This window comes from Arachis ipaensis, chromosome B08 (genome assembly GCF_000816755.2).
Source record: "Arachis ipaensis cultivar K30076 chromosome B08, Araip1.1, whole genome shotgun sequence".
Classification (NCBI taxonomy): Eukaryota; Viridiplantae; Streptophyta; class Magnoliopsida; order Fabales; family Fabaceae; genus Arachis; species Arachis ipaensis.
The window spans coordinates 110,662,891-110,677,731 of NC_029792.2; the positions used below are offsets into that span (position 1 = coordinate 110,662,891).

The 14,841-nt window shown below is 35.7% G+C and overlaps 1 protein-coding gene and 1 long non-coding RNA gene across 4 annotated transcripts; one reads left to right on the forward strand and one right to left on the reverse strand.

The window, feature by feature from the left end:
• On the reverse strand, positions 255-3,548 carry LOC107613967 (40S ribosomal protein S15a-5). 2 transcript variants are annotated; one of them, XM_016316171.2, is made up of 5 exons: positions 3,080-3,533; positions 1,997-2,044; positions 1,273-1,415; positions 759-919; positions 258-645 (listed from the first exon to the last, which is right to left on the reverse strand). In XM_016316171.2, the coding sequence occupies exons 3-5, from the start codon at positions 1,400-1,402 to the stop codon at positions 547-549; spliced, it is 390 nt and encodes a 129-aa protein (XP_016171657.1). In that variant the 5' UTR covers positions 1,403-1,415; positions 1,997-2,044; positions 3,080-3,533; the 3' UTR covers positions 258-546. The 2 variants fall into 2 exon arrangements, with proteins under 2 accessions (XP_016171656.1, XP_016171657.1); XM_016316170.2 differs by lacking the exon at positions 1,997-2,044 and having other exon boundaries at positions 255-645; positions 3,080-3,548.
• LOC107614463 lies at positions 5,260-12,935 on the forward strand. 2 transcript variants are annotated; one of them, XR_002352843.1, is made up of 5 exons: positions 5,260-5,759; positions 6,223-6,467; positions 7,268-7,353; positions 7,608-9,826; positions 10,255-12,935. It is a non-coding gene; the product is annotated as an uncharacterized LOC107614463 (long non-coding RNA). The 2 variants fall into 2 exon arrangements; XR_001614454.2 differs by having other exon boundaries at positions 7,608-8,400.

Genomic DNA, 14,841 nt, shown 5'->3' on the forward strand with positions numbered 1-14,841 from the left:
TTTTAAGCAGACAGATAAAGAGATAAACAAACTGAAAGAAGAGTTGAAAAAGTTGTTGAATATGGATTTTACTGAAGATAAGCAATAATAGATTCTAATTTTGAAAAAAAATATTAAAAATCTAGGAGGGAGGAAAAATATTAGGGTCAACGCTCAAGAATTAAATGGCTCAAATGGGGGGATAACAATACCGCATTTTTTCATGCACCAAGCCACCAACAATACTATGACTTCTAGAATTTCTTGGACTATTCTTCTCGTCCAAAACTGCAATCCTTTGGGGAAACCAAAAATACAAAACCCAGTGTGAAAAGTTGGGACTACATAGTTGCAACTCTGGATTTGAAGCAGATTAAAAAACTACGGGAACACTTTTCTAGTTTATTATTAACATAAAATTAAATGAAAACAAAAAGGAATCATTTTCCACAGGGCATTAAATCCATCACAGAAAGGACAATAAAACCTCATGTTGAATACAACATTCAGCCATCCAATTCATTTCAATTCCTCCAATAGTAGGCCAAAATGAGATGGTACCCACTTCTAGTGAAAATAACCAAGAACCTGTCCACCCACATTCCTTCTAATGGCCTCTTCATGATCCAAAACACCATCAGGAGTCGTAATCACAACATAACCCCACTGCATAGATAGAACGAGAACGGCATCATTATCCTATTCCTTTATTTACTTGATAGCATCTGATATTCTTCTATAACGTCATATGAACTGTAACTCAGTAAGCATCAACAAACCTGATGCGTTGGGAGAGTGCGAATTCTGTAGGCTTCAATATCCTTCGCCTTGATGTCTTGTCGATATGTAAGTGCCTTGCAATCATTAATCCTACCTTGCAATTCAACTGTTATCCTGCCCACTCTATGCGGATCATAAACTTCGAAGTTCTTGATATAGCCTATCAAGAGTCACATTGAATCAGCAATACTTAAGAGAAAGCACTGCTTAGAGACCTTAAACCAAAGAAAATGAACTAGGTAAGGAAACCCCACATATAGAAATTGTCCAAGTCGACATCAACCTAATCGCAACGAATAAACTAGCAAAGTATCCATGTCGAAAAGCTAGTACTTAATCAGACAAGGGGATAATGGGAATCAAAACTCAACAAATATTACAAATTTAAAACTTAAATTACTCATTCGGTTAAATGGGTTCCAACCTTGATCGACACCATTATAAATTTGAAAGAAAAATCAAAACCCTATAAATGAAAACCACGCGCAAGAGTAAAAAGGAAGATAAATATACCTCGAGTTTTCATGATTTGGAGAAAGGAGGAGATGACAGTGGAGATCGGCTTGAGCTCCACAGAAGCTTTCCCTCTCCTCTCTGCATTCACCATACTCCTCAAAGCATCATTCAGTATCCTCCTTCCCATTTTCTTCTCTCAACTGAACACACAAAAGCAGGCATGGGTTTTATCAACTCCAATACATCATATTCATGGAAATCAATGGGGGGCGGGTAAGGCCAGATTCTCACTCCACCCAACCCTGCACTGCACTCTATTGAACTACACTCAAGACTCAACCATCCCTATCCTACACAAGAGATCCAACAATCAAAATTTCTACCTCATCCCATATAATTTATCCCAGCCTGCAGAATGCACAGTATCCACTAAAAGTGGCTGGATTGAATCGCAGCTCACAAGTTAAAGACCAAGGACTCTAGTTACTGGTTCACTAGTTCATTGGTTCAACCGTAGTTCAACCGGAAAAACCGTTTTATAATAAACACCTGATTCTATAAAAAAATCAATGAATAAAGCAACTGGTTCTAAACACTCTTCTACTGCAATTTTTTACTTCAAAAGGGGATCATAAACAACTAGTTCTATGAATAAACTTCTATGAATAAACAAACTACAATGATATCAAATGCCAAAAATAAGCCAATATGAAATAATAAAGAGTTCTCTCTTCAATTCTATGTTCAAGCTTGTAGCAGACCAGAAACAACAGAGTAATACCGTTGAAATAGTCTTCCTTCTTAATTCTTATATACCTCAAAGAATTTCCTACAAAATGAAAATTGAACACAACACACAGCCTTAAAACAAAAACAAAACAACACTCAGAAATCAATCACCTCTTCCAAACATAGCCTTAAAACAAAACAGAACAACATTCAGAGTATGAGCAATGATCACAAAAAAATTGATTTCTGAAACAAAACAAAAACAGCAAAACCAGCAGAACAGCATTCAGAGTTTGAGCATTGATCACAAAAAATTGATTTCTGAAACAAAACAAACAATCAACAAAACAATGAAAACAGAATTTTCTTCAGAAGAAGAAAACAATGAAAATATGAAGCATATAATAAATCAATGATCACCAATATCCAGCAATAATCTCAAAGACAACAATAAATACACAACAACAATTTAGCAAATAAACAAGAACAAGACCTAAATAGAAAATCCAACAAATTAAACCGCAGCAACCTAATAATTTAGCAAATTAAAACAACAGCATCCCAACAATTTAGCAAATTATCAACTTAACAAGTTCAAGAACAGAAAATCACAACAAAAACCAAAAAATAATTAAAAATAACAGAAGAACACCAAAACAACAACACAAGAACAATTAGCAAATTAACAAGTTCACAATAAAAGTTACAATTTACCGGAAGAACACTAATGCAAGTGGAATCATCATGCTAATATGTTTTCTCCAAAGATGCTATTTGTGCAGATAAAATTTCGTAATTACTAAGATCTAATTATTCTAATTTCACATGCAATCAACTTACTAAGTTTCTAAAAGCTAGAAATTATAAAACCAACCAGAAATATGGTTAAAGCATTTCATCAAACATGTTGAGTGCGGTAAAATTAAAACGAAATAAGAGAATTCAAAGCTTAATATCAATGTGATAGAGAAGAGAACATAACTATTGTATACTTTAATTCGGTCTATGAAAAAAATCCAAACCACTATCAAATCAAATAGTTACTTATTGTAATAGAAATCAGAAGTTGCAGAGTTTGAAGCAGAGTATTGGTGTTGTGTGAGTGTTTGTCTGGTGGCGGGTTTAGGGAACTCACGACGGTGACAAAAGAGAGCAGTTCTACGGCTAGGTGGAGCGCCCGGGTTGGTCGCAGAGTTTGAAGCAGAGCAACGTGGCTTCCAGACGAACGCGAATGCGAACTCGAACGGTGAACGGCGAGTGAACCCGAACGGTGAACGCCGAGCGAACGTGAACGGCGAAGAACGCGAACAAAGACGACGGCAAACAAACGGCGGCGGAAGCGCGGCTGAGAAGACAAAGACGACGGACGCCGAGCTCGAGGAAGCAGCAGCGATCGGTGACAGCGAACAGGGGTTGAAGACTTGGAGCACGAGGGAAGCTGGATAGATGGACGGACGGCGAACTTTGAGTGCGACCGACGGCGGCAGTATGCCACTCCTTGCGGCGGTGGTGTAGGCTTACAGTGTTAGGGTTTTTTGGCTGAGTTTCTGTGATTTCCTTTTGAATGAAAGAAAGAAGGGGAGAAAGGGGGAAAGAAACGAAGGAGCTTCCGGTTTTGTGTACACCGGCCGGGTCCCGGTTCGGTCCGACCTCCGGTTCTGGGCCGGTTTAACGGTTTTTTATTAGTTTTCTAATCAACGATTTTACATACTTGACCGAATCGTTAATGTTGCCGATTCGCAGTTGGATTGGTCCAATCAGCCAGTTCGGTCCGACTTTTAGAACCATGTTAAAGACAGAGAATATTGTTTTAATGTAGCTGAGTCAAAAAATGATAGTATTGTACAACAAACACACAACAAAGCCTAAAACAAAAAGAATCAAACACGGAGGAGAGGCAGAGAGGCGGCGAAGATCGAGGGTACAGACAATGCAACCAAACAATGAACAAAATAAATAAAACAGAATGTTTTTTTTTTTAAAAAATAACAGCAATCAAAACATGAATCATACAATCACCAATTGCAAATTTTGTTTTTCATAATAATAGAACAATGAAAACATGAATCATATAATAAATCAAAAGATAACCAATTGTAAATTTTTTTAATAAGAACAAAAGTTAAAACAATGAAAAATATAATAACATACAATTACCAATTGAAAAAGAATAATGAAAACATTTAGCATATAATGACTGAGAGGTAGAAAATAGTCTGAACAGAGCAAATTGGAAGAGAAAAAATGGAAGCGTACCAGAGACTCAGAAAGAAGTAATGGACCAGTGAGGGGAGAAGCAGGCCAGACTAAGGTTGCACCGGTGGAGAAGACGTACGAAACTGTTGTGCCGGTGAAGAAGACTAACGAATCCACTGGAGCAGAGAGAAGACACGCGATGCTCACGGCGGAGAAGAGGGGGTGGGGAAATGTGTTATCAGATTAGGGTTTAGAGGTTTTAACAGAAGGGGTAGTTTTAACAGCAAAGTGTAGTCACGTCTGCAAATCGGTCATTAAAACGACGGATTTATCAATTTATAGGATTAACTAGTTTAACTGTTATTCCCAATTTTACAAAAACCGAACTGATTAATGAATTGGTAGGGTGACTGATTTAATGATTTAGTGGTCCGACTGAGGTTCAACCGATTTAATTAAATCGTAATTATCAGACCCGGCTCGACCTGGCCGGTTCAACCAGAAATCTGCCACCCGGTCATCTGACCGGGCCGAGCCACTCATTGAAGTATTGAACCGTCCATGTAACAGACCCGGTAAAACCCGATTCGGCCCAACGGATTTTATGTGAACCCGATGACCCGTCCGGTTAATCCAACCCGGTCCAGGTCGTGTTTATTATTTTTTTTTCTAAAACGACGTCGTTTCAGGCTACCCCCACTACAACAAATATGGCCTTTAGCAACGTCAAATTTTGCAACGCCTTAAAACCGTTCTCTTAGATAGTTTTAGACAACAATTTTTTGTAGTGTTACTGTTGAATTCAATTTTTCATTATTTTATAGCAACAAATTAAAACCGTCCTCTTTGACTATTTTAAAGAACGATTTTATAATCGTTACCATGATTTGTTTTTACTTTTTAAGCAATAATTTTTTTTGTTGTTTAAATAATTGTACAAAAGAAACGCATAAAAACCGTTACCAAAATGCTATACTTTAAAACCGTTCTTTTAGATGGTCTTAGATAACGGTTTTTACAGTGTTGCTGTTGAAGTTCAATTTTTCATTACGTTATAGTAACAAAATAAAACCGTTCTCTTTGACTATTCTACTCAAAATATAAAAAAAACCAAGGACTTTACTGATCTCTTAAAAAAGAAATCAGAGCGCGCTCTTCTTCCTCCCTCCAACATCAATGTAACCCTAACCCACATCAACTCAGGCATCAGACCATCATCGCGCTGCAGCTCACCATGTAGGCCGAACCCATTGTCGAAGAAAGAGTTTCTGGTGCCCCGTCCTTCTTCCCGAAATCGTCGCTGCTTCCTTCTCCCCAAAATCGTCGCTACGTCCTTCTTTCCAAAGTCGTCGCTGTGTCCTTCACTTCCGGGAGTCGCTGACTCTCTCCTCTACGCGGCGTCGCTGCTTCTCCCCTCTCTGCGGCGTCACTGCTTCTCCGTTCTCCGCGGCCTCCTTGCTTCTCCCCTGTTCTGCTTCTGCTTCGCTGCTTCTCCCCTGTTCTGCTTCTGCTTCACTGCTTCTACCTCGCTGCTTCTGCTTCACTGCCTTGGCTGATTGTGGGTTGTGATTCTCCTTCGCTGCTGCTGCTTTGCTGCCTTGGCCGTTTGTGGGTCTGTGGTAAGTGGGTTTTGTCTCTGATTTTCTTTTGTTTAGTTAGGGCGTGTTTGCCTTGGCCATTTTTGTCTCTGCTTTATTTGTGTTTGTTTCAGTCCTTTTGAATAGTGCTGTGTCGAGGGTAGTCATCGAATATTGGTATATGAATTTGTGGAGAACAATAGCCTTGCAAGTTCTTTGCTTGGTAAATATTATAACAACTTGAATGTTTATTTATCTATGAATCTTTCCTAAGTTGGATGGCTAATTGGCTACTGAACCTTTAGATTTTTAAACATTATTAGAGTTTGGATTGAGATGAGACGTGATTAACTGATTATGGTGTTGCGATTAGGGAGCGGAATAAAGTATGGGAATGTGGGATTTGCTAATCTTTTGCTGTTGCTTTTGTTCACTAAATTATTATTTGGAAATGCTGCTGTAATTTTATTTTGATTTTAATGTTGATTTTCTGGCCCAATTTTAGGCCTAAGAGATAAACAGTTGCTTCAGTTGAAGGCAGAGACGGCCCAAGATCCCCCCGAAAAAAAAAGGCAAAGACAGACGTTCATCTTAGCCGTTTCGAGAGCAGATGGCGTCTTGAGAGACCACCGATCCAGGGATAAGTTGGAGCGCGGTTGGCAATCTCTTTGACGGCAGCGGCCGCTTCAGTCAGTCCTTGTGGGCTTGTGGAGGAGTCTTCGTGGTGGTTCGTTCTATTCATATAGAGTGGTATGAAAGTTGCACTCCATCTGTGTGATGTTTGCTTCATGTATATTATTGTAATAGTTCACCTCAGAAGTTGAATATATAATGCCATATACTTAAAGCAGCTAGGAATTCTATGATTTGCTAGGTTTTTGCATAATTCCTATAGACACAAAATGGGTAATGGTTCTTTGTCAATGCTGCTCTGATTTTGTTTTAATTTTAATATTAATTTGTTATAATACTGTTATGATTTTGATTTGGTAATTAGTTTTCTGAAAATATTGTTCTGGTTTTGCTTTGATTTTAAACTTAATTTTATATTAATTTAGTATAATGCTATGTGATTTTGATTTAGAAATTGATTCTCTGGAAATGCTATTTTGATTTTATTTTGATTTTAATATTGATTTGGTATAGTGCTATTCTGATTTTGATTTGATAATTGGTTACCTGAAAATGTTCTGATTTTGTGTTGTTTTTAATTTTGATTTTGGTCATTGCTCTGTTTTGGTCATTGATTTAAAATAGAAAAATATTACCACAATTATGAAGATTTGTATATGGTAGATTGGTTTTACTCATGTGCTATTATTTTGAGTCTTTTTGAATTGTTCAATGCAAATAAGTTTGATTTTGTTGTTAATTTTTGGATGTCATAAATCAGAAAAGTGTTTTGGTTACGTGGTAACTAGTGTCTTTGGTGGGTTTTGTTTGATTTATAGGTGATAATGCTAGTGTGTAGTCATAGAAGGGATAGTAACATTAGTATTAGAGTTATGGTTATAAATTGCTTATATTTTTATTCTTTGTTGCTGTTGTAGTTTGCCTCTTTAAAACCAGAAAAAGGGAATCAAATAGTGCATCTCTCTATAGCTGCCACTATCTTAGACATTGAGCTACACTACAGGTAAATCATTTAATATATTATCCTTTTAAATTCATTTGAAGACTTAATTGTTAAGAATATTTAGTGATTGATTGATTGCTTAAGCTTCTTTGCATAGTTTGTTTGATACAAATTGTTAGTTTCATGATTGGTTGAGATGTTCTCTTTTGAACATTTGTGGTTGACTTCTAGAAATCCTTTAGAAGTAATAAGCTCTTGTTTGAAAAAATCACTTATAGTTAGTCTAAACTATATGTTCGTTTCTTTTATTTTAGTTGACAAAGTAATGGACAAAACGTGGACTAGTTTACCAAGACATACTGAGGGTTACCAACATGGTGTTAATTCATTTTTGGATTTTGCCTTTTTTAAAGGTAGACCACAAGGACAAGAAATTCTTTGTCCTTGTTCTATATGTAACAACTTTAGTTGGGGCGAAGGGATGAAGTTTATGATCATCTAATAAGTAAGGGATTTCAAAAAGGTTACACTGTGTGGGTTCATCATGGCGAAAGGATAAGTCACATGGATAGTGATCCTGATGAGGTTGAAGTCAATGACGAATTTGTCGACGACATTCATAGGCTGCTAACGAGACGTTTCGACATGTGCTTGAAGGAGATAAAGATGGTGATGAGCCAAACGAAGATGCAAAAAAGTTTTATAACTTGCTTGAAGAAGGAAAACAAGAGTTATATCCTGGTTGTAAAAAATTTTTGACATTATCATTCGTTATCTGAATGTATATGTTGAAGACTCTTAATGGTTGGAGCAACGCATCCTTTACTGCTCTACTTGAATTATTGAAAGAAGCGATTCCTCATTTGAATATTCCTGATTCTTTCAACATGAAGAAAAATGAAGAAATTGCCACCCTTAAGCAGCAACATGCAACTGAGAAAGCAACATTAGAGGGTAAGGTTGATGTGATGCAAAAAGAAGTAGATGAACTAAAATCGCTTGTTAAGTTGATGCTACAACAAAAAAAGCTCAGAAGTGGACCTTGACATGTTAGCTGCTCAATTAGGAAGCACTTTAGGCAATATGAACAATGATGCGCATGAAGAGGTATTATTTGTTGTTAAAGTTTCTATGTTATCATATCTTAAATAATGGTTGATTATGATGATGTTGATTCAATTGTTTTGTGTATCCAAATAGAAGAATGCTATGATATATATGTTTGTTCTCTCTATCTCTTAAACATTTTTATTTAACATTATTAGTATTAAAGATGTGTAGTTTTATATTTGATTTTTTTGTTTATAGGAAAACTATATTGAAGGGGAAATCGAACTTGATTAAGGTCAAATTTTTAAAAGCAAATATTACAAAGTAAAATTGATAAATTTGGGGACATGATGATAAATCTATTTACTACTTAGCTATTTCAACTTTTTTTTGTTATTATATTTTTTGCAAAATTAGATGATATAGTTCGAGGTTGTCATGACTTAGGCTATAGTATTATGGTATTTGGAAAAATGATGATGATATAAGTACAAGTAGTTATGACCTAGACTAGTATTATGTTATCTTGCAATGATAATATAATGTGATTGTGGATCTTACAACAATTTTTATAAGTTAAATTTGATGGGAAATGTTCAATTATTTTTCTTTAGTGACTTGATTCAAATAGTTTAGATTATTTATTGACACTAAATAATTAAAAAAATTGAAATTAATTTCATTCATGAGAAAACTATTGTAAATAAAGAATTATATATTACAAAAAAACTGTTGTCAAAAGTTACAAAAGACAATGGTGTTAAAACCGTTGTCAAGATGATTACATAATGGCAACGGTTTAATACTGTTGCCAAAACACGACACCAATGGAAATCTTTAAAACTGTTGTCTTAGATGATTATAAAATGGCAATGGTATTAAAATCGTTGCCGAAAAATGACACCAACAGTAACGCTTGAAAACCATTAGCTATGTGAATAATAAAACTACAACAGTTTAAAACCGTTGCCTATCCAGTTACGGTTTTAAACCGTTGGATCATTAATAAGAACAGTTCTAAATTGTTGCTTATTGAGTAACGGTTCGAAACCGTTGTTTAAATTTTCCTTCAAAACCGTTGTCTATGCCAGTAACTGTGGCAACGGTTTTTTTGTTACCGTTGTCTATGAGCATTGGTAACGGCCGCATATACCACAGGTCAAAAACTGTTGCCAAAGCGTTGCCTAAAGTTTTAGAAACGGTTTTTTTATCTACGGCAACGGTTTTTTACCGTTGCGAAAATCCTTATTTGTTGTAGTGCCCCCACCCTCTTTGAATGAACCCTAAGCCACTAATTGAGACTCTGAGTGCAACCACCCCCTCTGGTAACCCCAGCCAGCCTTGTCTCTCTGCTCTCTCGAGCTCGGCGTCGGCAGCCCCTCACCCTCACCTCATCACTCTCTCATCTCTCCCCTTCGTCGGAACCAGTGAAGCAGTATTTGCTCCCTTGGGTGGTGGTGGTGGTAGTCGTCTTCTTAACCAGGTGAGCTCCAGTTTTTGATCCTATTCTTTCTATAGTTCAATGTTGATTTCAGTGAATCTGGTGATTGTTGAATGTGATTGTTGCTGTTTTATTTAGTTTTTTAGAGTTGTTGCTGTTCTTTCTCTGGTCCAATGTTAATTTCGGTGAATGTGAGCAAATTTTAGAGTTCCTGTTCTTTCTGTTTATTGAATGTTGGTTTTTTAGAGTTGTTGTTGGTGAATCTAAGCAAATTTTAGTTAGAATTGTTGTTGAATTTGGTAGTTGCTGCTGTTGTATTTGGTTTTTTAGAGTTGTTGAACCTAAGAAAATTTTAGTGAACTTTGGTTGAATAGTTAAATTTGTTGTTGATTATCATTAGTGAACTTTGGTGGTTGTTGCTCTGTTGCTTAAAAACTCACTTAGAAAAAATCTTTTGTTTCTTTTGCTAGAATTTAAAAAATGCCTTCATCTCAAACACCATCAAACACGCCACCATCTCAAGAACAAGCATCATCGGCAGCTCCTGATATTACAACAAAGAATTTATAATAATAGAGTGAAGATTGATCCTGCTTGGGGTTATTGTAAATAAATTGTGAAAAAATCAGAAAAAATCACTATGATGTGCATATATTATGACAAACCTGTTAGGAGAGGTGGGATTAATCGATTTAATTATCACTTGGCTGGAAAAGAAAGAAATGTTGAGAAGTGTAAAAAGGTGCCACCAGCTATTGCCTATCAATTTAAGCAAAATATTGAAGAATTTATGAATAAAAAGAGGAAAACTCAAGAAATCAATTTGAGCAAAATATTGAAGAATTTATGAATAAAAAGAGGAAAACTCAAGAAAATTATGCAGAAAGTTATGGTGCATGTGATGAAGTTGAAAGAGAATTTGATAGAATGGAAGAGCTTGAAGCACAACAACAACAACATTCAAGAACAAGGTTGCCACCACCTACATCTAGGAAAGGGAAAAAAAACTATTGGAATAGAGACTTTTTTTTCCATCTTCAACAACACCTAGAGCCCAACCAACTGTAAAAAGTGTATTGCAAAGTAAAGAAATTGTGGAGAAATGTGACATTGCCATTGCAAGATGGATGGTTGATGCTTCTATGCCATTTAATACAATTAATTCAGCATATTACCAACCAATGATTGATGCTATTGTAAACATGGTGCAAGGTATAAGGGTCCAAACTTTGGTAGAGTTCGTGGGTATTTGTTGAGCAAGTTGGTGGATGATGTAAAAAAGATGATTGAACGTTATCGTAAAATTCGGAAGCAAACTTGATGTATTATCATGGCTGATGGATGGACTGATCATTGTAGGCACACTTTAATTAACTTCTTGGTTTATTGTCCTGAAGGAACGATTTTTCTAAAGTCAGTTGATGCTTCTCATGCTTCCAAGGCTGCTCATTTATTGTTTAAGATTTTTAAGGATGTTGTCTTATTTGTCGTTCCTGAAAATGTTGTTCATATAGTGATGGACAATGCTGCAAATTATGTTACTGCTGGAAGGTTGTTGGAAGTTGAATTTCCTAAGTTGTGTTGGTCTCCTTGTGCTGCGCATTGTATTAATTTGATTTTGCAACATATTGGGAAGTTGGATGAGGTAAGTGAGACCGTTTCACATGCTTCCAAAATTACTAAATACATATATAATCATTGTCATCCATTGTATCTGATGAGGAAGTTTACTGGTGGGCGAGAAATACTTCGTCCAGCTCCAACTTGCTTTGCTACCAATTTTATAGTTTTGCAGAGTATTCTAGCTCAAAAAGATGCATTATGAGCTACGGTCACTTCTAAAGAATGGACAATCACAACCTATGCCAAAGAAGCTAAAGCTAAAACATTTGTGGATCAACTCTTAGACTTTAAGTTTTGGAATTAATGTACGGATATTGTCAAACTTATTGAGCCATTTGTTCATGTGCTCCATATTGTGGATAGTGAAGATAAAGCTGCAATGGATTTTCTTTATCAAGCTTTTTATAAGGTTAGAGAAGAGATGGTGAAGAGGTTTCAACGAAGAAAGAAAATTGTGGAGCCTTACTTGAAGATTTTGGATACTCATGGGGATTCACAACTTTGCAAAAATCTTCATGCTGCTGGCTATTGGTTAAATCCTGCTTTTCGATTCAATGCTGAAAAACATAAGCAAAGCACTTCTGGCCTACTAGATGTAATTGAGAAATATGCTTATGGTAATCCAGAATTGAATTCTAAGTTGACAAGTGAGATGAGAATATATAAAAATGTTGAAGATAATTTTGGAAGACAATCTGCACTACATAAACAAAACACAGTGATGCCAGGTAAATATTTTATTTGGTTTTATCTTTCTTTATTAGTTTATTTATTAACAAAAGCTAATTGTAATGCATTGTCTCTTTTGATTTTAAGACTAATGGTGGGAATCTTATGGAACTGGAGCACCAAATTTACAAAAGTTAACCATTCATGTTTTAAGTCAAACTTGTAGTTCTTCGGAATGTGAGCAAAATTGGAGTATTTTTTAACACATCCACACAAAAAAAAGAATCGGTTAGAACATCAAAAGATTAACAATCTTGTTTTCGTTCATTATAACTTGAGGCTACAACAAAGGTATTTTTCTTTAAATATTTATCTACTTTTAAAAATTATTGTTCATTAAAATTTAATCTTTAGTTTAGTAACTATATAAATGGATAACATAGGAATCAAACGAGAAAGTAAAGCTATGATCCAAATTGTCTTGATGCATTTAATGACCATTTGGATTGGATATTGGAAGATTCACCACCGTTTTTAACTCCTGAAGAGGTTGATGCTCTACGACATGATTTGGCAAATATGTCAATTCAACCAACTTTAGATGATCTTGGTATCAATTGCTTGACTATTTTAATTGTGACTTGCTATTACGAATTATTCTTGATATTGATTTGTGAAAAATACACAAATGTAGATAAACATTTTTCTCATTTTGATCAAGCTCCAAATTTGTCTTATGAAGATATTGATACCGACTTTGAGATCACTCGTCTTTGTTGATTTAAATTGAAAAAGTATGTTGTACTAGTGACTAATTTATTATCTTTTTTTAGATCATTAGTTATGTTTAAAAATTGATATTAAATCCACTAAATCTTCTTTTTTTACTATTAAATATTAAATAATATATATAATTTTTAAATTCACAAACATTAAAGTCTTTAAAATTATAAATATATGATGATAAACTTGTCTTAAAGTATTCATAAGTATTCCGAATTCTGACGCGAGTCTTTTGGACTTTCTACCCTTGTATTAAAGTATTCAGAAGTTGCAACTTGCAAGCCACTGGTCCAGGTTGACGGCACACACTTGTTTAGAAGGTATAAAGGGGCTCTTTTAATTGCAGTATCATAAGATGGGAATGGGAATATCATGCCTCTTGCATTTGCTCTAATTGAGGGTGAGATTGCCGATGCCTGGAACTTTTTTCTTAGCCATCTTAGAACACATGTGGTTAATCGAGATGGTGTTGGCCTTATCTTTGATTGTCATGAGTCAATTATCTCAGCTGTAGGCCGTAATGAAGCATGGCAATATTCGAGAGCTATTCACATGTTTTGCATCAAACACATAGCATCTAACTTCTTAAGGAGTTTCAAAGCACTGAATATGCAGAAGCTGATCGTCAACATAGGATATTTGAGAACAATGTATGAATTCAATATGCATTACCAACGATTATGTGAGTGGGGCGTGGCTTACAAGCAGTGGCTCGACAATATCCCATCGCAGTATGCATTGGCATATGATGATGGACATCGCTAGGGCCATATGACAACCAACCTAGTGGAGTGCATTAATGGAGTACTAAAAGAGGCACATAATCTTTCCATCACATCTCTCATTAAGCCAACCTTTTACATGCTAAATGCATTTTCCACAAGAAAGAAGGCTGAGGCTAAAGCTCGTTTAATTGTAGGTCATCTATTCTTTAAATGTGCAATGGAGAAAATTCAGTCAAATCAGCACGCAGCAAAAAACATCCAAGTTAACTTATTTGATAGACAGAACGAGGTCTTTGAAGTGCGCGAGAGGCCGAGCAATTTGGAGTTTGTTGTAAATTTTCATCTTCGGCATTGTGATTGTAGAGAGTTTTAGGTGGACCGAATTCCTTGTCGTCATGTCTTCACCTGTTGTGAAAATCAACGCCTGGATTGAAAACAGTATATGCATGAGGTACATATGATTTTGGAGAGATTCGTAAGGTATATAGAACCCGATTCAGGCCATTAGAAAACCCAACATGTCCTGTGCATCAAGGACCAAGACTAGTACCCAATCCCCACTTCAAGCGAGTGACCAAAGGTCGTTCTAAGAAAATTCGCTTCTTGAATGAGATGGATATGCGTGATCTACGTGGTCCTAGGCGTTGTAGACTTTGTGGAGGTGAGGGTCAGTGCTGAAGTAGATGCCCGCACCGTGGTGGAGCTAGTGCTAGTGGCTTGACTCCAAATTAAGAGTTGTCATATTACGACAGTTTGTGATTTCAGTTGTATCCAGTACCTTATTCAGTCTTATATTCAATTGTAGTTTGCCTCTTTTGAATGTATCGAGTCATGTTGTGGTTACTTTGCTAAAGTTAATTTCCAAGTTCACATTTCAAGTTCTTGTTGCTAAAATTTCAAAAAACAACACAAGTCATATAGAATGAATTAAAACAACACAAGTCATATAGAATTAATTAAAACAACACACGTCGTACAAAATAACATTGCACATACCCAAACCTTAAACATCTGAGTTAATTTATTTAAAGATACTTTTCTTGACTGTTTCTGCCACCTTAGAGCATCCTTTTTTTACCCTCTTCTTAATTAATGACGAGCTCCATCTAGATCTACTCTTTCGGACTGGGTCAACCCTAAGGTCGTAACCTTTATCGTGGACACGTACGCGATAACAAATAAAACATAAATATAGCAACGATCAATTCACACCAATATAAATACTAATCTTAAATAATAATAAATACAACTCTAATC